Source organism: Castor canadensis, chromosome 5 (assembly GCF_047511655.1).
Source record: "Castor canadensis chromosome 5, mCasCan1.hap1v2, whole genome shotgun sequence".
Lineage (NCBI taxonomy): Eukaryota > Metazoa > Chordata > Mammalia > Rodentia > Castoridae > Castor > Castor canadensis.
This window is the reverse complement of record NC_133390.1, coordinates 127,329,271-127,352,610: the sequence shown is the minus strand read 5'-3', so window position 1 is coordinate 127,352,610 and position 23,340 is coordinate 127,329,271. Positions and strand designations below refer to the sequence as shown.

Below are 23,340 nucleotides of genomic sequence, written 5' to 3'. Positions count from 1 at the left end.
CTTGGACAAATAATAAAAATTAAGAGGTTTAACTTAGTCACGCTAACATTAGGCAACATGCCTCTGATAATTTCAAATTCTGCATTCACTTCTCTTTTAGAAAAAAAAAAAAGACTCAATTGAGTCATGTATTCGATACTTAAAACTTACTATTTTTTTTTTTTTTGCTGGCCAGGCATGAGAGCTAATGGACAGTATTAAGCAAGATCCATAAAAAAAAATTACTAACAACCCTCCCTCCCACCCAACTACATGTAACATGCTAAACACATCCCTTTACCCACCCACCCTCACCTGCGCTGACTTTAAGGGAAAAGGAAAAAGACATCTTATGATCCTAAAAACAAGGAAAGAAAAAAAAAATCTCATAATGTGAAAAGTCTTCCTTTGAAGAAAGACAACTACACAGGCTGCTAGAAACATAAAGAACTATTACAGAGCTGGTTATTTAAGGAAAGTAAACACATTGCTACACACGCCAACATTCTGCCAGTGTGCTCTGAGATAGCCTTAAGAAAAAATACTACCTGAGCTCGTAAGTTAATACAATCATTAAAAGAGGTCTAAGACCATATGGATACACAAAACTTTTAGAACCATTACTGGTTAAATGATGATGGAAAACATCCCACCAGGCTGGCTTGTTAACCCGTAAGATCAGTTTTTTAAAATAGACATCACTGAGGTACTTCTTCACCATGACATTTATAAACCCAACTTAGGACTACTACAGTGGTCTTTGGACCCTCTCATCCAATCAGACCAAAAATTTACCATGGGAGAGGAGAGGTAGAGGGTCAATACAGTATATCCTGATAATGTGCTTCTCAAATTTATCAAGTATTTAACAAACAAGGAAAAAGAAAAAAGAATCTGATCAATTACCTTTGGTAGAAACAAAATCAAAACAAAAGAGCAACACATACCTCACCAGTCACTGCTCCACAGCAAACAGTGATGGCTGTGACATTAGGGTGATGACCATCCTGCTGGGTCCAGAAAGCTACAAATACAATCATGAGGTCAAAAGCGTTCTCATTCCCTTCAAACGCTTGATGTTTCCAACTAGACTGAGGATTCTCCCTAAAAAGGTTTATTTGCAGACACTCGAATACAGATAAAATATTTTTTCTCTTGAAGAGAAAAAGAGACCTAAAGGTCTTTATTTGTAGTTAAGTCCTCCAATAGGTCAAATTAACCAGTAGTTTCATAATACTGAACAATGAGGCATGAGTAATTCTGTTTGTGGGGAGGAAACCAGACTGGTAAGAACTACTTGTTCATGACTCCATTTACCTGATGTCTCTCTTTAAAGGCCAAATGTTGCTCCTGGGAGAAATCTAGATTTATGACAGTATTTCTTTAAGAGGTAGCTTCCCACTTCTGCCTACTCCCACTGGATTAATACTATTCTTTTCAAGACCCATCAGATGCTAACATGAGGTAGATAAGACTTTCACCAAAAGTGAGGTAGAGACCAAACAAGCAATCAGTGTGATGGGGAGCGCTGTGTCCTGTGCCCCTGGCCCACAGGTAGCCAGAGAAAGCCTCAGAGCCTCAGGGGACCCAACCCTATGCAATCATCATGCATAAGGATAAGAGTTCCACTTTTATACAGCCCCAGACTGTTGGAAACTCAGTAAGAATGATGTTCTAAATAAATACCCTAAATACTTTTTGGCACCACTGGATTTAAAAAACAAAAAACAAAACAAACAAACAAAACAAACAGAAAAACAAGCCTAAAACTTTGGCATCTCTTTCACTATCTACCAGAACACAGCAATTCTAGAATTTTCCAAACAGGAAGACAACACATAAACAAAAAGTGTTCTGCTGCTCGAGCTAAGACTTCCCTCCTCAAATAATTAAGCTTTGGCTTAACTAGAGTAAAATAGACTGAGCCAGCTGATCTTGTAACTCCACCACAAAGTGCCTTCAATTCTGGCAACTTCTTTGGCCCAACACATAACTTAGATTCTGTTTATGGTACCCTTACATATTTCCCCAAATAAGTTAGACTTAAAAAGGGCATTGATTGAGAAGTTAGTGCACTTGGGGTAGAGCCCAGGCCGCTGGGCCCCAGCCAACTCGAGGGTCTCCTGCTCGCCACGACACAGCACAGGTTCTGAGACAGGATTGCTTTTCCGTGAACAAATTTACAGTGAAGTGAGTATTTTTTCAACAGATTACTTTTGAAAACTAGGTGTCAACCAAGTGTTCATACCTATGGGATAAGATTTCCTTTGAACATCTCAATATTCAAATCTACAATCTAATACCAATGGGCACCTCCTAACATCCCTGCTGCCTGACTAAATCAGAGCTACAAGGGGACTGTCATCTAATGGCCATTCACTCCCTACAAACATACTGATCTCCGCACCCAGGACCTTATCTTTTTCACCATGTTGAAGACTCTCCTCTTTGACCCAATTCCTACTTACCTGCCTAAAATAAGCAGGAGATATGCAGGTAGCCTCACACCAGAGTGTACCAACTTTGGCGTTTATCATCTTGCTTTGATTTGGAATATCCCACATCATACAATAAACACTCTCGATGGGCCAGGAGTCAATCTTGGGCAGTAACAAATGGCTACTTGTTTTAAAAACAAGTTTCCCAAATGTGACCATGTTTCTAGATGCAGTCATGTGCCATTCTGGGCCACAACTCTGAGAATACAGAGGCAGTATCTTGCACCTGCAATTGCTCTAAGCCTATATACTGGTTGTCTATTAATCAAGACCTGGTAATTTCAACCATGGAATGGGAACCCTGGCTGTACAACCAAATCCACAGTAAAATGTTAAATAATCATTTTTATCTACTGCCATTCACCAAGAAAGTTTCTCATTCACCAGTCAGAATTTCCCCACATATAGGGGAAGTTGGAAAGAGGGCTAAGATGATCATGGAAATTAAGATAGTATAAAAAATGAAACAAAACAGCAGTGACTAACTCAGCCACAATTAAACCTATGATTCTGAGAACATTTTTATCAAGATCCATTTCTTCAATTTAAAACAAAACAAAATCTTTAAGCACTTAAAACCAGTTGTCTTTGGTGTTTAAAGGATGATTTGTTGGACAGTTGGGATGGGGTGTTACTCCACTCTTTTTATCAGCCAAAGAATTTTAGGGCAAAATAAAAGGTAAGTGAATAGGAACTGGGAAAAGACTCTAAAAGAAAAGGCGCTTGCTACAAACAAGAGTTTTTAATACTTCCCAACCCGGGAACAGGGCAGGTGAGAGGCAGCAGTTTGAATCATTGTTTCAGTTTTGGGATCTTTGATTGTGTGCCATTCCCCCCTGTGAGATGAGTCATCCCCACCCCCACCACGTTGGTCACTCAGAAACCCTAGAATTAAAGCAATGGGAAGAAACAGGGCTGTTCAAACTGCTATAGGAAGGGTTTTTCTCCTGAGGATTGTTATTCCAGCATAGTAACAGACCCATTAGGATTCTAAGATAGAAAATGCCTAGAAGCACAAAGTTTGAAGCAAAGTACAGCTTACAAAAAAAAAAAAAAAAAAAGACAATCTTATAAAGTGACACAGATGCCTCCCCCCAATTCTGCAGTGGGAGTCTAGCTTGTAAGTTTTCATTCTTTGGTACCAAGTAACAAGATTAAGAAAAGGTTATGTCCAACATTTAAAGTTGGGGTGATTTGGTTTATAAATCCGTTACATTCAAAGGCTGGGGGGGGGGGTTCCCATATTAACCATGAAGTCCTTTCTTTAGTGTAACTCAGGTGCAAGGGTCCTGTAAAAGCAACCGAGTACAGGATGTGGAAACAGGGTGCTCCTATTAGTGTGAGGATCAAACACTCCACTTCCCTGAACTTCCAAGCAGGAAAAAAATTGTGCTTTTAAAATAAAAGTTTATTCCTTTGTCTACTTACTCGTCTTAGAAAAAGAAACACCTAGCATTGTGGAACAACATTCACTCTGGGGTCAGGTCTTGCCCCTGCCCCTCCTGAAGAGCCCCTAGTTTGGGGGTGCCTTGCTTAGTGAGTGCTGCCCTCCGCTTGCTTCCCTCAGTCCACATCTGAGAAAGAGATTGGTTTCTTCTTCCTTCCACTTAACTCTTAATATCCAACAAGGTAAGAACACTTGAAAATACTTGTAATCAAGAATCCTGAGCTACATCTATTTCTTAGAAACCAAAGTGTAGAAAGAAAAGATTGCTTGGGATGTAGTGTGCCTTTCCCAGTTCTACGACTTGGGTGCAAGATAGCTTTGAAACACACACACCCTCCCTTAAAAGGAAGATTAGACACCCGAAAGTACGAATGGTCTGCTTTTCTTGGCTAGCAAGCCATCACCATGCCTCCTAGGGATAAGAAAGGAGATGAAGAGGATGTGAGACATACTGGGGGAATACAAGGAGGACAGAGGAAAGCACTCTGTTGCAGCATTTTAAAGAGACCATTTTCCAAAAAAGATCAAACCACACAACACAATCTAACCCCAAATAAACACAGTATTCTTAAGAACACAAATACTCTACAATTATGAACTTCAAATCCTACTTTTCCACATATTACAGTCACACCCCCACCCCCAACTGGTTTTGTTTTCTTACTTAGTAGTGTCTGTGTTTCCTTGGCTCAAGCTATAGAATGCACCCACCCCACACTTCCAGGGCCCTCACAGCTGAAGAGGTGGGGCTTGTGCATATCACACCCATGCGGGCAAGAGGGAACGCTATCTCCACAGAGAGAAGAGGGCCTGGCGGAGAAGGAAACGCGGAGATTTATGAGGTAGATAGGAATCATCACTTCACAGGCTCAATCCCTGCACAAGAGGTTAGTACATTCATCTGTAAAAAAATAAAGATGAGGTAGGATGCAAGCAATGTTGTACTTTTCTTGTTCTCTTTAAAAAAAAGAAAAAAAGAAAAAGAAATTTCCCTGAGACTGCTTCTTCTTTGAAATTCAAAAAGGGAGAGACATACACACGCACACCCCAAACACAGAAACCCAGACGATGCTATTAGAAGATGAGGATTCGATTGTTGCCAAAGTCCACCACGACAATCATGCCATCGGGAGTGACTGCAATGCCAGAAGGGCGGTCCATCTGCCCAAAGCCACTGCCCTGAGCACCAAACTTGCACAGGAAGCTGCCATTGGCCTCAAACATCTGCACCCTGTGGTTTCTGGAATCAGCCACAATGATGCGCCCTTCCTGGTCCACAGCCACACCCTGTGGGCGCAGAAACTGCCCATTGCCGGTGCCTTCTGAGCCCAGGAAGCGTGCAGACTGGCAGTCGGGGTGGATGACCAGGAGCCGGTGGTTGTTGAAGTCGGTGACCACCAAGTGACCCTCGTGGTTAAAGGCCACGCCCCGTGGGGAGTCAAAGTGCTTCCAGAGAGCCCCCTCGAAGCCGTACTTATTCAGGAATACCCCATCAGGCCCAAACAGCTGGATGCGGTGGTTCCGAGTGTCCGAGACCAGGATCTTCCCCTCAGAATTCACTGCAACATCCCAAGGGTAGTTGAACTGCCCGTTTTTGGTTCCCTTCTCACCAAACTTGAGGAGGAACTGACCCTCAAAGGTGAAGATCTGGATGCGATGATTGTCCTTGTCAGCCACCACGATCCTTCGTGAGGCATCACAGGCTACCCCAGCTGGTCGGTCAAACTGCCCAGGCCGGGAGCCCAGAGTGCCAAATTTGTGGTGGAAGGAGCCACAGGGCTTGAACACCTGGATGCGGTTATTGCTACGGTCGGCCACAATGATGTAGCCTTCCTTGTCTACACTCACGCCCCAAGGGCGGCAGAGCTTGCCGTCACTGTCACCCTCACTACCAAAGCTCAGGCCCGGGAGCCCGATGCCCACGTAGCTGCGGCCAGACTTGACCACCACTTTAAAGGGGCTGTTCTCGATATGCTGGTTGCACAGGGTCACCGACACCAGGTGCTCACCCTCCAGCTGGGGCCGGTAGCTCACCACGTAAGTCCCGTTCTGCTGATCACTCACTTCTGCACCAAACAGGTTGCCATCGGGACCCAGGACCACAGCTGACATTAGGTCACCTCCCGAGAGGCGAGGTTCCCCATCATGGTCATAGCCAATGACCGTGAAGGAGGCTACCTTACCCTGGAGAGCCCGTTTGAGGCCATCACCAGTGGCCTTAGTGAGTGGTGCAAAAGCCCCACTGCTGACGAAGCCAAAGGACTTGATGGCGAGGTACAGTGCCTGGTCAGGGGGTGTGAACATGACCCGATCATCTTCCTGGGGCTGCAGGAGGCTCCGCACGGTCTTCAGCTCCTGGACCTGGGCCAGCATGCGGTCTCTGGCCAGCAGTATATCCAGGGCTCTACCCTCCTCCAGCACCTGCTGAACAGCACTGATGGTGCTCTCCAGCTTGTTGAGATTTTGCCGCAGCTTCTCCACCTGCAGATACAGAGACTTGGCCTTCACCTGGCGGATCTTTTCTACCTGAAGGAAAAGGTGAGAGGAAGGGAAGGGGATGCAGGTTTAGAACCAAGTGTAAGGAAACCCATACTGAGATACGGAGGGGATGGTCACGAAAGTCCTGGTGTGCACATGTGGAAAAAACTTGAAACTTAAAAAGGATTACCCCACCCCACAAAATGGCCAAGGACCTATTCCAGAAGAAGGCTACTAGAGACACAGTAATAAAATGCAATGAGTGATCTTGGACCGGAAGAAAAACAGCTATGAGCAACACTGTTAAGAAAATTCTTGATGCTTGACCAGACTGAGGATTAGATGTTGCTGTGCTATCAAGATTAACTTTGTGATTTTTACAATCATCCTGTAGCTATGTAAGAAAATGTCCTCGTACAAAGAAACCAAAAAAGGCTATATCTCCACATTTAAATTGACTCTCAAATCACATAGATAGGACTTGCAGTACCTACCAGCAGTTCCACCTCTACAGCTTCAACTGCCTGTGCATCAAAAATATTGGGGGTAGTGGTTTGAACTGAAGCCCTTGTGCTTGGTTAGGCAAGTGCTCTATCACTTGAGCCAAGCTCCCAGGCCTTTTTGCTTCAGTATTTTTCAGGATGAGCTAAAGGACACCGATCCTCCTACTTAGGCATCCTTCTTACCTGGAACGACAGGCATGCGCCACCATGCCTAGCTTTTTATCCATTGAGATGTGGTCTCATGAACTTGCCTGGGCTGGCCTTGGAGAACAATCTCTGCCTCCCAAGTACTTATTATTACAGGTGTGAGCCACTGCTCCTTAAATGGGTCACAGTTTTAAGTAGGAGACTGATGTAAACACATTTATGTTGTATGATGACTGACTTTGTGGAGCATGTCTTGCAGGAAGAAAAATAAAGAAGTGGAGATCAGATCACCCTGGGATGGTTCTGGCAAGAGGTAGCTGTGAAGGTGTACAGAGGTAGTTCAACAGGATGCAAGGACTGTGTCTACCAGCACACTGAATTATGACTGCAGCCACACCAGAATCCTGAGGGATTCCTGAAATTCAGACCATTTTATGTCTCTCATACTCAGGAGTAGGATAGGGGATTTGATGAAGAATTCAAGATTTCAAAAACACTTTTCCCACTGTCCTTTATTTAGTTTTAAGGTATAGGGATCAGTTGAAGCCCCCCCACAAGATGACTTAATATGAGAACACAGATCTTAACCTAAAAAAATACTCCTGCTTCTTTAGTTCTCAACCTGAACTATTCAGAAATACAGTATTTTGTCCAAGATATGAAATTTGTTTCTCTCCATACACACACACACACACACACACACACACACACACACACACATACACTTAAAGTACCCTAACTCTAATTTATTCCTGGTGAGGGATAACATTACTCAAGTAGTTTACACTGTCTGTAGAGGATAACTTCTGAGTCCTCTACCAATCTAAATGAAAGTCTAGTTCAGAATAAGGACCCACTGTTCTAAGGGCTGTATTTTCATCTGGTTTTCCCTCGAGAGGTATGGATGGGATTTTGAACCCCTTCATGCTTTTTCATGTGTTCCTTGTGGAAAACCACAAAATGTGTACAGAGTAGGTGGGTTTACAAAACAGAAATTTTGACCTTTGGTCTCAAGTCAGGCCAAACCTCTACCACCTTTGATTACCACCAGTGGTAAGTATATAGAAATGTGTAAGGCACAAGAAAGAAGAGGTGATTCCAGATACATAAAAGGGGAATGCATGGCCAATTAAATTAGGACTGCATCTGGACACTCATGGAGCTCAAAGTCCAACACAAAGGAATGAAAGAAAACAAAACGAACTACCACAGACATACCCAGACAGAAACAGACAGGCAGGCCTTGCTCAGAAAGAACAGAAAAATCTGTCACTAGTTAAAAGACAGGGTGTTCTTTCTCAGTACAAGGCCAAAGATCCAAACCAAAATGTATTTTTTGAGATGGAGATGTTCTAGAACAAGCAAACTACTCTTAGAATTATCTCCTGAGAGTAGGTTCTGGGCAAGGAGAAGCCATTTATCTTACTTAGAAGAAATGTCTCTTCTTCCAAATACACTTCTGAACACTTGACTTCCAGGTGTTCTGAGAGAGACAGCAAGACGGCCTCACAAGCAGGAGTGTGTGTAGTGAAGGTGAGAGTACCGGAAGCCCGCACACACAAAGGCCTTTTTCATCAGGAAATCCAGAAGAGCGGGTTTGTGGCAGAGTTCACAAAAAAGCTCTCAGGTTGCAAGAAAAGGCCTCTCCAGTTATAATTAACATTTGTGGGTGGCATCACACTGGCAGACCCATGGGGACAACTGACTATCCATAGGTGCTCAAAAACTATGTACTGAATTAAGTCTTGGCCTAATCCCCTACTCACACACAGACTCTTCTTCTTGGGAGGCAAGTAAGCCATACAAGCCATACCTATTAACAAGTCAGAAAGCAGAGTTTTAAGGGTGACTAGATGAGATCGGGTGCATTCAGGGTGTTATGGCCGTAGACTTAAGGGTAACTAAATGGAAAATGCAATGCAAACCCAATGTAGTCTTCACAGCATTTTAGGGTACAGCAGTGAGCGAGGGTCACTTTCAGCAGTTCATGTAATACTGAGATCAAAACAAGCCCACAAGTGTGTAAGTGTGTCCTTTCTAACCAGTTATGCAGTCATTTGTGTATGTGTATGTTCAGAGAATGTTACTGGAGTAAAAGAACTGGTGTGGAGTCCTGGCCAGTGTATACACACAGTTTTCCTACTTCCTGCATGGGGATACACAGTGAGAAAAGCTGAGCTGCTGACTGGAGTTGGGCAGTGGTCTTTCCAGTTGATTTTTATCTAAACAGCACACCAGTGTGCTCAGCACCCTTTCCTGCTCAACAGGAAGAAAGGGCACACATTCATTGCCCTCCTACGTGGAAAACTAGCTTTCCACAGGGGCAGGAAGTGTGGCCAGCCAGGACACCAAAAACAAGAACGCTTCTAACTAGCCTGCCTCACCTAACACAGACTTGACTGTTCTCCTTCCTGCCTTTTCTTTGTGAGCGGCTCATGGTCCCCATTACCTTCCACAGCAGCTCGCACTCCCGCTCCTCCAGGGCCTTCTTATGCCTGGCAGTCACCGCCTTGACCTCCGACTGTACCACCTTCGCCTTCATCTCCACCTGTTCTGCCACCGTCTGGGCCTGCTCGATGCTCAGCTGGAAAACCAAAACACAACCTTGAGGTACTGAAGGGCTTTCCCTACTTCATTCTATCACACATGCAAAGCTACCCCAGGACCACTTTGTCCCAGCATCCTAGAAAGAAAGCAGGCACCTGAAGAGAGGCTGGGCATGTAACTGAAGGAGTTGTTGGCAAGAGCTGAATTTGTCTCTAACAGAAGTGGTACCTACACCATGAATGTCAGTCTGTGACATGTCAGAACTGTGACACAGAGAAGCCAGAATAGCTGGATACCAAACATTGGGAATGGGAATCAAATGTGAAACCTGCAACTCTGGGGCACAAGCTTTCCCAGACTTTCTGGCCTTACTTTCTGCCTACAGAAAACCCCGCAGGTTACGTCCCTCCCATAAGGATGCACAACAGGCTAGTGGCTACTCCTTCGTATTCTTATTAAAAGCAATTTCACTTAAGTTGGCCCAACCCAATACCAAGTGCACACTGGGACTATCACCTGACCTACCTGAGACACTGTGGAAAGACTCCTACCCACACTCTGTGCCTGAGAAAAATCAGCCAGTTTACTCAGATTAATTATTGTTCATAAAAAATTAATGCAGACAGAAGGCCCTGTGTTTTCATTAATGTTATATGACATGTCTTAAAAAAACCACAAGGATTTGAGACACTTGAATATGCCTGCTGGCAGACTGCTGACAGAACTACAGGCTTTTGAGTAGAAGGGGGCCCAGGGTACGAAGCCTGACACCAGCTGGGGCATCAGTGGGGACTGAAGAGTCCCTGAAATGTGGCTCTATCAGTCTGGGCAAATCAGACCGGTGAGTCATCCTTTGAGCTGCCAGGTGACCTAGGATCAAATTCACCTCTAAGGCCTTGGATATGTAGTCTTCTCCAACCTTGGTAAATACGAGGGAAATCCAAGGCAAGAGCTGAGCACAGCAACAGGCGTAAATTAAACTATAGCTCTTATCAGCAGTTCTCAGCTGATAAACACCTGGAGTCAGCCATTGCTTCTGCTCAGCCCACTCACTTGTGCCTCACTGGAAGTTGGATCACATACCTAGATCAATTCACATCTCTCTCTGCATTTTGTTTATAAATTGTGGCAAAATACACACAACAGGAATTTTACCACAGTGACATTTTGTATGTTCAGTGCCGTGCTGTCATGACCACTATCCAGCTCCAGAATGTTTCCATCACCACAAAACAAAACCCCATACCTAGTATGCAGGCAACCTCCACTTTCCCCTCATGGCAACCGCTAAATCCACTGACTCTATAGCTTTGTCTATTGTGGCTATTTCATATGGGTGGGATCACAGAATGTATGACCAATCCTAATTTTATCAATATTCTACCAGCTCATTAACTCCAACAGTTTTGACCACCTTCATCTGTCTGGGTCTGGATGATGAATGGAACAAGCTACACTCATAGCCCAGTGGCCCAGTTCCCTTGGCTCAAATGGCTGCGTGCTTTGTGTACTTTGTGTTCCAATCCCTGTAAGGCCTAGGGACCCACTGAGCAGCTCGCAGCTGGGGAGGTCTGGGCTATCCTCTGCCTCTGCTCTGACCCCCAAGTCAGCCTCAATTTGGAAATACAGTTTAGATGCCACCTCCTTTTTGAGCTGGAGTGAACTGCACCTGCTCTTACTGCTTCTGCTTGTCTTTACAACTCAGTCCCATTGGTCACTATACGTCAGAGTGCAGACTAAATACACAATCCATCATACTAAAGTCATCCGTGACTTAACACAAATGTTCTATGGAAACAACCTATACATTTTATATTTGCACATGCCTTTGGCCATAGCACATTTACCAAAGCAGCACTAGATAGTACTACTGGGTTAAATACTGGCACCTCGAAAACCAGGTGGCACCTGAGGCCTCAGAACGTAAGCAGCTTTGGAAATACAATCTTTGTAGAATTAATCAGTTGAAAGAAGTGCACACTAGATTAGGGTGAGTCCTAAGACTCATGTCCACAGAAGGTCACAAGATGACACAGACACATGTAGGAAAAAGGCTATGTGAAAATGGAGGCAGAAACTGTGAGTGACAGCGGTGCATGCAAAGGGTTGCCAGCATTTCCCAGAGGCCGTGATCAGGAAAGCAACAATCTCCTCAGATCTCCAAGGGAATACCAAAGTGCTGGCACTTTGATTTCAGATTCTCCAGAGCCTGAAGAATGAAGTCCTACTGTCCCATGTAATCCAGGTTGTGATGTTTTGTTGCAACATCCCTAAGAAACTAACAGTAAAGAAGACAACAAAGAAAACCAGACAGATTCACTCAAATTATTCCAAAGTGGGGGAAAAAATGAGGAGAACTCCTACAGGACTGAGACTAGTGCAAAAGGCACTGACTGTTCCTTTGCATAAGGACAAGGCAGACTACCTGCCTTACCTACCTCTGCCTTGCACTCTCTGCCAGGCTTAGTCCTTTGTGTCACCTCTGAGGTCCTGGACAGAGGGAGGCCCCTGTGGAAATAACTATATCCTCCCCTTAACAGGTAGAAGGGATTGAAAGCTTTTAACATCATCTGAGTGACCACCAAGCTGAGAGTCACATTTATAGAAGGCAAAATGAATTGTTCCAAAACATACACTAGGCAAGCAAGCACTACACTCCACGGCATGCATTCAATCCCAGACTACTGCCCAGTGTCTAAAGCAGGGCTAAGGAGACGACAATGGGAGGGGGCTAAGATTAGTACATGCCACTGGGTGATAGCTACTTAGTAGCTAAGGCTACATCTGGGTTTCTAGAGAAAGAGGACCTCAGTGGGGAGGACAATACAAACATAACTGCAGCATGAGGCTCATCTGTGACCTGGCCAGGATGGGGGCAGAAACTGTGGGTCCTGGCCCTAATATGAGGAGTCCAAAAATGATCAGGAAAAGCAAACATTCTTATGCCACTAGGTAGTGTACATTATCTCCAACTATGAAGGAGAAAGATAAAGATAGTCCTGAATGATGAAAGAAGATGGTATGTCTGAAAAGATTTCTCCTAAACAAATGTGGGGATGGGATAGGCTTAAATCACTGGAGGAGCACCTGCAATACCCTGTGTTAGTTCCCTCGCCGGGTTAGAGTCCCAGCAACACAAAACAAAACAAAAAACCCTCCCCCTAAACAAATCTATTAAGTGGAAATTAAAACACCCACCCCAAGAAGTAACAGTAGTGCTGATGTATCATAAAGTGCAATTGTAAGGGGTTACACCCGAATGTAGAATTAGTCTATCAAAATTCTTCACTTCTGGGATGTATTCTTGCTTGAAGACTTGGCTCCAGGACTGTACTCAAAAATGGTAATGAAGGAAGCCAGACCAGACCAATTTTATCTCTGGAACTTCCAGTGCAGCCTCACTCAAAAGCCTAAAGGGGAGGAAGGGGAGGAGGAAAAATAACAGGAACTAGGAACTCTTACCCTAATAATGGCACAGGGAGGGCCAGAAGAGACCCCCATTTCTGTATACTGTTTATCACACTGCATGAATTTATAGTCCAGGCTTAGTAGCAAGAGTGAGGTTACCATGGAGAGAATGCTGACAAACAGGTGGGAGTCCTGACCACCTGAAGGCTGATCCATCCAAATTCTACAAGCATACCCAAGATTATCCATTCCCTTCCAGTCAGTTACAAACAATCCTAACTGCAACAGCATGTGAAAACTTTTCACTAGCTGATGTACATTAAAGTTCTTCACCATGACATCCGCATATCTGGAGGGGACGAGGGGCATTAAGGGGAAAGATAAGAGAGGAATAGAGAGAAAGGGAAAAGGGAGAAAAAAGAAAAAGCATAAATGTGGAACTTCAGTGCTCTATCCTGTCATGAGGTGAACAAGTTTACATCAAAATATGGAAACCACAAAATTGTTTTGTGCTTTACCTAACAGAAGGGTGCATGACAGCACTTAGCAATGGTTTGGAAGAGTGTTAAGGATTCTCCAAGACAACATTCATCTCCAGGTTTTTTTTTTTAAAAAAAAAAAAAAAAAGAGAGATGAAAGCCACTGGTCTTGGAGAAGAATGCATTTCTTAGCACATTTATACAAAACAAATCTTAACCTGTGACAGGTAAAGGCCAGTGTGTGTTTGAGGACTTGGAAGCAGGGAGGAACAGATTACTGTAAGAGCACAGGGAAGCCTGGGGGTGGTTCACAATCTTGACTGTGGAGATGTTTCATGCTGAAATGCACATCTTTGTGCACTGTTTTTGTGTACGTATGGTGCTGGGTTTTGAACTCAGAGCCTTGCACTTTGCTCTATCACAGAAGCCATGAAGCCTGGCCAAAACTGTACTTTAAATATGTGCAGTTTATTGTAAATTGGTGTAGAAATCAATATATTATTTAAAAACTACCAATAACATTTGGTATATTTCTACTTCATTCCCTAATATTTCTATTCATTTTTCCCCCATTTTGCAGTCTTCTTGAAACACCTTTGTGGTTCACCAGTTTTGCTAATACTTTTTTTAAAACCAGCATAAACTACAAGGAAGAGTGACTACAAAACCCAAACTCTACAGGGCACCACCGTCAGCTAAAAGGAGGGATCTTCCACAGCAGGACATAACCACTGTTTGTTCAAAACAGAACTGGGTGGCATTTGAATAGGATTACTGCTCAGGCAGAATATATTTCCTTATGTTTATGTTAAGTAGATATGCATATGTGTGTACATATATACACACCTCTGTACATACTAAAAGTGGAACTCACGAGTCTTGCACTTTGGTAGGAAAGTGCTGTAACCACCTGAGCCAGCCCACAGCACTTCTTTTTTCTTTTTTGGGGGTTGGGGGTGGGGTGGAACCAGAGTTTAAACTCAGGTCTTCACAAGGTTTGAACTCTACTGCTGAGTCACGCCTCCAGCCCTGCTTTGTTTTCTTTTTGTTTTGTTTTTGTTTTTGAGATAGAGTCTAGAATCTATGCTCAGGCTGGACTGGATTATGATCTTCCTATATACACTTCCACCATAGACATGTTGAGATGGGGGTCTCACTAACTTTGCCAACACTGCCTCAAACCAGTCTCTGGTAGAATTATAGGCTGAATCTCAGCACCCAGCTGGTTATATTAAGACATATATTCATTTCCTTCACTCCTGACCCATATTTATTTTTTTTCCCCCACAGAATCCTTTTAACTGTCCTAGTTTTCAAGTTTGTTTTCCTCTTGATATGCAGGACTCTTCTGTCACTTCTATGTTTGTGGGACAGGGTCTCATTAGGTAGGCCAGGGTGGCCTCCCTAGTGCTGGGATTCCAGTGTGCCCCCCATGCTCAGCCTCTTCTGTCACTTCTAAGCTTTAAGCAGTTTCATGCATTTCAGGTTCTGTAGTTTCTTTACCACTTTATATACATCCCTTTACCCTTGCACCAGGTTTCAGTATTCATTATGACTATTTAGATTCTATTCTTTCTCCCCTAATTTATCATCTCTTATTTGATCTTATGTTGTCTTAACTCAGTATCAGGTTACTAGCTAAATAAAAGTCTATTTCCAAAATATGGACTGTTTCTTAGCACTGTCAATTTACTAGTACAAATAAGCATCTTTTAATAGCTCCTCGGGGTTGAGGCGGCTCAGTGGCACAAGGACCTAAGTTCAAACCACAGCACCAAAAAATTCACATAAAAATAGAAGCTCCAGGGGGCTAGAGGAGTGGCTTAAGTGATAAAAGTGCTTGCCTAGCAAGTGTGAGGCCCTGCGTTCAAACCCCAGAACTGCCATTCATCCATCCATCAATAAATAAATTTTAAAAAGCAAGTTCCTGAATGACAAATGTGTTAATAACACAAAGAGCAAATGGAAGTCAGGTGCCAGTGGTTCACACCTGTAACCTGAGAAAAAAAGGACAGGAGGTTTGGCTCAAGCAGCAGAGCACCTGCTTTAGGCAAGGGTGAAGCCCTGAGTTCAAACCTCAGTTCCAACCAAAACAAAACAAACCCCAAAAAAATGTGTGACCAGAATTATTGTGTATTTTAATTAAGTGGATTAAATTATTTTCTTTACCACCTGCTGGTAAGGGGGCAAATTATAATAAGAGATTTAAGAAAGCACTGTCCTGCCCCAGAAAAAAAAAAAACCTTGCATGTTAATTGCGTTGCTTCCTCTCCTAGGAACAGGAAACAGCTTTCAGATATCTCTGCTGTGCTCTTTACAGCAGTGTTAAATGACAGCATAGAATGTGTGACATTCCACTGCTAAGTAACCAACAAAGGAAAAACCACTTAAACATTTGTGCACAAATCTAAATATTTCTTTATATAAAACAAAAACAACCACCCTGCTGTACAATGACTGCTTTTCCCAATGTCTTCCAATGTACTCTTCAAATGCTTTTAGATGAACCGAGCCCTGGCACAGGGATCTACCCTCTAGACAGCCAGGCCTCCCCTGGAGCTCATAGAACAGTGCTCTCCTAGGAAGTGCCAATGCATTGAGGCTCTGATTTTAAGAACAGTCTTCAAACACAAGCATATTCTGGTCTTTGACTCACTGGCTTAATGTGAGCTTTGAAGAACTGTAACCCAAGTCAAGAAAGGTGCCAACACACATGCCCCTTGGGTTACATGAGGACCTTCTGGAGTCCATCTGCAATCTGAGCTGTGGACTGGAGGGTTAACCATTATTGTGTGCCTACCAGCCATCCAAGGACCCGCCTGCCACCTGATTCCTCCACCCCATGTGTCACTAGTATTTGACCCCTGTGGTCCATGCCTATGATATTTTCGGCTCACAGCAGCCTCTCAGATGACTGAGTTTAGAAAGGTTAAAAAAAAAAAGCATAGCACACAAAATCTTCTCTACAAAAAGTTCAAATTTCTACTTCTCTGAGACTTCACTACCTTAACAGTTCTCTGTAGGACTCCAACAAATCATGACAACTCATTTCTCTCCCAAGAGTGGCTGAGCCCACAAAGCACAGACAGAAACGATGTTTCAAGGCTCTTGAATGTTCTCAACATCCAAGGACAGAAAAACTGCAGCAGCTGGATGCTACTGGCTCACACTTATAATCCTAGCCACTAGAGAGGCAGAGATCAGGAGGATTGAGGTCTGAAGGGTTGACAGAGCAGCTCAAGTAGCAGAATGCCTGACTAGCAAATGTGAGGCTCTGAATTCAAACCCCAGTACAAAAGACTACACTGCCCATCTAGAGGTTGGACAGGCACCTGTGGCTCTCTAAGCCCCCAGGTGATGAGCAGTGGAAGCTGAGCACAGTACTGAAGGGTACTGTGTTTGGAGGCAGCAGTGTCTAGGAGGATTGTCCAAGTAGAGAGGCTGACAAATGAGAACTTGAACAGCAACCGAGACACTGTATAGGCTATTTTGAAGAAAACAAAGAAACCAGACTGGACTATATGGACAGTTCCCAGCCTGGGGTAACAGAGAAAGGAGGGAAGGGAAGGGAGAGGTACAAGTGGTATAGAAATTAAGACTTTTTTCATTCCAGGGCTGGGAGTGTAGCTCAAGTAGTAGAGCACTTGCCTGGCAAGTGTAAAGGGCCTCAGTTCAACCCCAGTGGGGGGTGGGGGAGGGGTGAGATGCCATTCCAGAAATGCAGGCACTCGAACTATGGCTTAAACATCAGAAAATCTGGGTTATCAAAAAAAGTTTTATTTCCATCCTGTGTGTATGAACATAAAAGCTGCTGAGAAACTTAATAAAAATCCACCAGACATGTTCTCAATCCTGTAGCAGTTACAGAAAAGGCCTTAATTTTAAAATACAAAGAGAATAAACAAAAAATTTAGTTAACTAATTACCCCAGAATTTAATCTCCTATGCAGTTTCTGCAGCAGCTGAGCAACTTTTCTTGGATTTTCAACCCTATCCATTAACACTGGGAAAACACTTCTGATTTCGTAAAACCTTGTCACCTGGATCAGACAAGATTTAAAAGCAATCATGTAAGAGAACTTGGCCAGTTCTCAATGTCACACATGCCCCTCCCTAACCCTAAAGGGAAGAATTCAGGATTGAAATTATTAAGGTTTATGGTTCAAGACTCTGAACCTTAAGTAAAACTCCCCGTATTCCCTATTCCTCATCTATAAATAGGAAAATCTGTAGCAAATGCATACAATCTAAAAAAGTATTAAATGTCTTCTTTCTGCAGTTCTGACTGGAAAATGCCAGGGTCCACTTGGATTTGGGGAGGGGCTGAATAGAAAACCTAAGTGATATGGTAGGAGTGATTTGACTAGTAGTTAGGCCACATCTCTGTCATCTTCCCCATACTGCCAGGAGTCCCTTCTGTCCACTCTTCCATGCTCCCCACATCATAGTCTGTCCTCTGGTAGGGGCAAGGACAGGTTTCTGGTGGGAGTCAGTGAAGGGGATGCTGACCTGGATTGCTTGGCGGCCCTGCTGGGCATCAGCTAGCAGCTGGATGGTGAGTGCCCTGGAGTCCTGCAGAGCATCCTGAAGGTAGACGAAGCTGTGACCCCCATGGCGACCAATTGTGCACTCTCGGCAGATGGGCACAGAGCAAGTGTCACAGTACAGATGCAGCACCTGGGGACCAGAGAGGGGACAGTAATGAATGAGATGCAGGGAAGGAGGAAGGGAAGGCAGTATGAAGGCACTCTGATCCCAGACCACAAACAGCCCTCTTGCCACCAGGCAAGCAACCCTGCAGGGACAAACAGGGGGTGTCATGATTATAAATACACAACTAACAATACCCATGCCACAAGCAAGACAGATGGTCCTTTTACCCACCCTGTCTGCCCTACTCCAAGAAGTCCACCCAGATACCACAGCACAGCACAAAGGCAGGGATGAAATGAAGGAATCTTCCAAACTTCCCTGTATCTCAGCTTAATTATTCAGAACAGTTGTAAGTTGAAAGAATATACCCAAAGTTTCTGTTGCTACTCCAGCCTCTGGGTGTGTGAAGCAAAAAAGCGTCAGGAAAAGCCTCTATCCAAGCTGCCTGCAGGCTTAAGCTTCTGGATCAAAGACAAAAAGCTGGTGGTGAGGTCAGCCAGCTCCTGCCTTCCTTTTTCCTGCCAAGTCACCCAAGAAGATGAAGCTGGGAGGTAGAGAGATGGGCTGGCACAACCCTCACCTACTGACAAACAAGGAGCTCAAGAGAATGCTCCCTTGGCACAGAAACTGGGCCAATCTCATTGTCATGCGTCTCTTGACAAAGCAGGGCACTTGGCATCACTCCCTATAATGTTTACTGGATGGCTTTCAAGAGCAGAGCTTCATGTGGCCTGTGTACGTACGTACACCTGGGTGAAGAAAGCTGAAATGAGATGGGCAGGAAAGCAATGTGCCAAGAGGGATTCTTCTCACCCCCCACCCCAAGGCACTTCCATTCCACATGAAGGGGAGGGTGCGGTGCTCACAGGCACATGGTAAGGACACAGCTAGGAGGATACTCATGACCTTTCTCAAGAGCTGGTTCTGACATATGCATGGTAATGCTATCTCACCCAGACATGAAATATCATGGAGGTTCAGGATTGAAACCTCAAGGTAACATTGGCTGGGAAGCAAGGCAGTTGTGGGGACACTGACAGTTTTGGGAGACCTAGAGGGAGCCCTGGGGGCAAAAAAGTGCAATGAGGCTGAGGAGCCCCACAGAGAGAGACTGGTAATAGGGGTTAATACTTTTTTTCATGTTATTAACAACCAAGATGGTAGTTGCGAACTATCTACCGGACTTGAGGGAAGAGGGTGAGTTCATTGGGAGATATGTGATCCAGCCTGGGTTAGGCTGCTTCTCTACAAACTTCTGGGCTCAAAGACACGGAAAATGAAAGATTTAGGATGCTATCTATGTTTTTAATTTTGTGGTGAAGAAACAGATCAGGTTTTTTTATGGACTCTGTATAAGGAAATGTGATAAGGTTTAAAACCTTACTACCAATTTTGTTCTCAGCAGTGCTTTTCCAACGATGCCCTGAGCTGGAGCTAAGCAGCTGAGATTTACCTTCTTCCAGGCCAAATGCTTTTTAGGCAGGCCCACCCTTTGGATGTGATCTAATTCTTCTGAGCTCTTAAATCTAAAAAATTCTCAAGCGAAGTGTAAATAACCAACAAAATCCAGGAAAAATTCCCGGACAGCCTCTTTTTACAATGTGGTGCTAAAGCAATTCTACCAGTTTCAGCAACCTCAGTCACATTCCTTCCCCTTTACCCCTCCATTTGTCATGGGAATAAAGGGGTCACTCCAGTGCTAAAGTGAAGTGTGAAAACCTTCCACCAGACTGTTCCTTTTAAATTAGAACATACCTCTGATTGCACTGGATCTTCCCTTTCCACCCAGCAGCTAAGCTATCTCTCCTCTCTTTACAGCTTTTCAGCAGCTGGGAGGACTGACCACAGCCTCCTTTAGGTTGTGTGAGGGCTACTCCACAGCCTGGGCCTAGACAGGACCATCTGTCACATCCTTTGACCTGCTTGGATTTCAGTCTATCTGTGAAACAAACGGTATCTTACTAGGAACCTCAGAAGACCCTTTCCAACCTTGAAAACAGACCTTACATTGGGCACTGGTGGCTCATGCCTGTAATCCTAGCTACTTGTGAGGCTGAGAGCAGGAGAATCATAATTCAAGGCTATCTTCAAAATAACCAACAAACACATTTGTAAGCTTGAGGCCATGAGATCAAAACTCAGTCCTGAAAGAAAGGAAAGAAGAAGGGAAGAAGGCAAGGGAGAGGGGAAGTGAGGGAATACTCAACACAAAAAAAGGGCTAGTGGAGTGGCTCGACCTGTAAAGTGCCTGCCTAGCAAGCATGAGGCCCTGAGAAAGAATGAAATCCAGGTTAGAAAGGGCAATGTCAGGAAAGGACAGGGTCCAGATACCTTCCCCAAAATGAGCCAAAGAGACTTGTGCATGCAACCCTACCTAGAGTCATTTCCCAAGTCTAGAGACCTAGGAAGAGGTGGGGGTGGGGCAGCACTCAGGTGACTGATAACAAAACAGGTAAGTATACTGAAGAATAGCCTCAGTACGTGATTCATAAATTTTGAAAGAGTTCAGTGTCCAAAACAACATACAGTGAGGTCAATATTTCTCTAAATTGGAGTTAATCCTTCACAGTATTTCACAGCTGATTTAGCACGTGTCGAGCACCACTTTGGAGCGCCACAAGGGTGTGGACATGGGTGCGCTTCTTTTTCAAACAGCTGGGAGAGAGGTTCTCTTAAAGGAATATATTGGAGCCATGCAGAGGAACCCATGACCATAAATGTGGCAGCAGCCATGAGCTGCACCTCAGGAACAAGGAGGGATGGAAGAAGTCCTCTGGCGGCAGGAATTTCAGGCCTGGCCTAGCCGGTTTGGTGCTTTCCGGGCAGATGCATGGACACGCCCCCTCGGGCCTGGCGACAATCTGGCTGCCCCAGCTAAATGGAGGCAGCTTGACCTCTAACCTCAAAAGTGACCACCCCCTTTCCCTGCCCCCAGCTTCCAGAGAGTCCCACCCTCTGCCTTCCTCTCCCAAAATTTCTAAAATACCAGGCAGAGACAAAGACCTAGGAATGCAGGCCCAGCAGGAAAGGAACTGGAGGTGGGGGAGGTTAAAGGAAAACTAAATAAATAAAAACACAAAGTGGGAAGGTTTGCTAAGCTGGCTGTGATCAAGATGGGCATGGGTGTGCACTCCTGGAATCCAGCTTTATACTACCGGAGGCCCACCAACACCACACACAGGAAGAACAATCAACAGGTTTGCAGTACAGCCACCCTACCAGCGAAGAACGTAGACTAAGTAGTAAGGGGGGCAGCCTCTGTTTTAAGTTCTATGACTCAAGTGAAGCATATTTATTTTTTAGATTAGTCTGATTCCCTTAAAATGACTGGGTACATTGACTTCGCCTCCCACAAACTAAAGCTGTACAGTGGCACCTGGACGGAGGAGACCTATGTTCACCCATGAAGGTCTCACTCACTGTAAGAACAAAGTGGACGGTGACCACCACCCGTTCCACAAGCAGAACCGGGTGCAGGAGCCTTGCCTTTGTGTGTCCCTCAGCAGACTCTTAGGGGACAGCAGGGGTTCATTTTTAAAATGATAAGCCACTTGAAATACAATGATAAGACACTTGAAAGTCTACTAAATATCAAAACTTAGGTTTACTTGGTTTAGACAGACTGAAAAATCAAAGCCAAAACCTCAGAAAATCACCCCTCTCCCTGCCCCACAGTTGGGTCTGGGAGCACTAGGTACAAGGAAAAAGCTGAACACATTTAGTCCATTCACTACCACCATCGCCAGTTAAAACAGAGACCAGTGGACAAAAAAAAAACAAACCAACAAACATTGAGACCCTATCTCAAAAATACTCAACACAAAAAAGGGCTGGAGGAGGAGTGGCTCATGAACTGTGAGGCCCTGAGTTCAAAACCCAGACACACAGACACACACACACCCACACACCCACACACACCCACACACACACACACACACACCCACACACACACACCCTCCGACAAGCACAAACATTTCCTTAAGTGTCTCCAATCTAGAGCCTAGTAAGGTGTCTGCACCTGTAGCTCCAAGCTCCTGAGGCTCAGTAATTCAACTGAATCCAGGAGTTGAGGCCAGCCTGTGCAAAAAGAGTCTCTTTCAAAACAAAGAAGAGAAAATCCTCCCTAACCTGCCATTCAATTTCTACTGGCACCCTATTCTGTGCATATTTGAATATTTTTGTGGTGCTGGGGGCAAAACCCAAGGCCTTGGGCACAAGGTCTCCTACCACTGACCAATAACCCCAGCACAAACTTGCATTAGTTTGAGGACAATTTTTTTTCACTTAATTCTATTAACTTCTGGAATGTTCTGGGTCAGTCCATACAGACCTATCTGGTTTTCTAAACAGTTGCAGGCTTGTGTCACCATGCCACAACTTATGCACTATGTACTGATCAAAATTTGGAACTGTTTTCTAGCCAGGAGCGGGTGATTCTCACCTGTAATCCTAGCTACTGCACCCCGCACCCCCGTAAAGTTTGTGAGGCGAATCCCCACAACTCCAAAATAACAAGAACAAAATGGATTGGAGGGTGTGGCTCAGGTGGCAGAACGCCTGCTTGGCAAGCACTTTTTTAAAGCACTGGGTTCAAACCCCATACCCACCAAAAAAAAAAAACAAAAACAAAAACAAAATTTCCTGATTTTAAAAAAAAAAAGTCACAACAATCGCTGAGTATGCCTTGCTGTTTGTATGACTCCACATTTTCAATTTGATAATATATTCTAGATTCAACTGATCTCTTGATACAATAGCTGTTAAAGGGGAAATGTGCTTGCCAGTATGGGTAGTAAGGAGTCCCAAATTTTGCAGCCAAACAGCAAAGGTAGAGCAAGAGCCAGGCTCGACTCTACAAGCCCAAACACGGAAGGCAGCAGGGAGACTCCAGGTGAGGTGGTCATCAAGGGCACGGGCATAAGGGACTGCAGTTAAGGTTGGAAAGAGGCCTAGAGGCCTAGGGCTGGAATGTGGCTTCATAGTAGAGCACTGACCTAGCATGCAAGAGGTTCCATAGAGGGGTGAGGGAGTGGGGGCTGGACAGGAAGCAGCCTAGGAGCAGCCCAAGGGAAGAAAGCCTGAGGGGTTGTTTTGCATCCTCAGCTCAGACTGCTGAAAAGATTTCCCAAATGCAATGGGTTAGGGGAGGAGGATGGGGCAGTGTAAAAGAAGAGGGGATTAAGAATTAAAAAAAAAAAGGA

The 23,340-nt window shown here is 44.5% G+C and overlaps 1 protein-coding gene across 1 annotated transcript in view; it reads right to left on the bottom strand.

Moving 5' to 3' along the window:
- Positions 1-300: 300 nt before the first annotated feature.
- Positions 301-23,340, bottom strand: part of Trim71 (tripartite motif containing 71) — a 62,635-nt gene continuing 39,595 nt past the window's right edge. The window contains exons 2-4 of the mRNA XM_020162353.2: positions 17,996-18,163; positions 9,502-9,636; positions 301-6,450 (exon numbers count right to left, since the gene is read on the bottom strand). Of these exons, the coding sequence (XP_020017942.1) occupies positions 4,999-6,450; positions 9,502-9,636; positions 17,996-18,163 (1,755 nt within the window). The 3' untranslated portion in view covers positions 301-4,998. The remainder of the gene's footprint in view (positions 6,451-9,501; positions 9,637-17,995; positions 18,164-23,340) is intronic.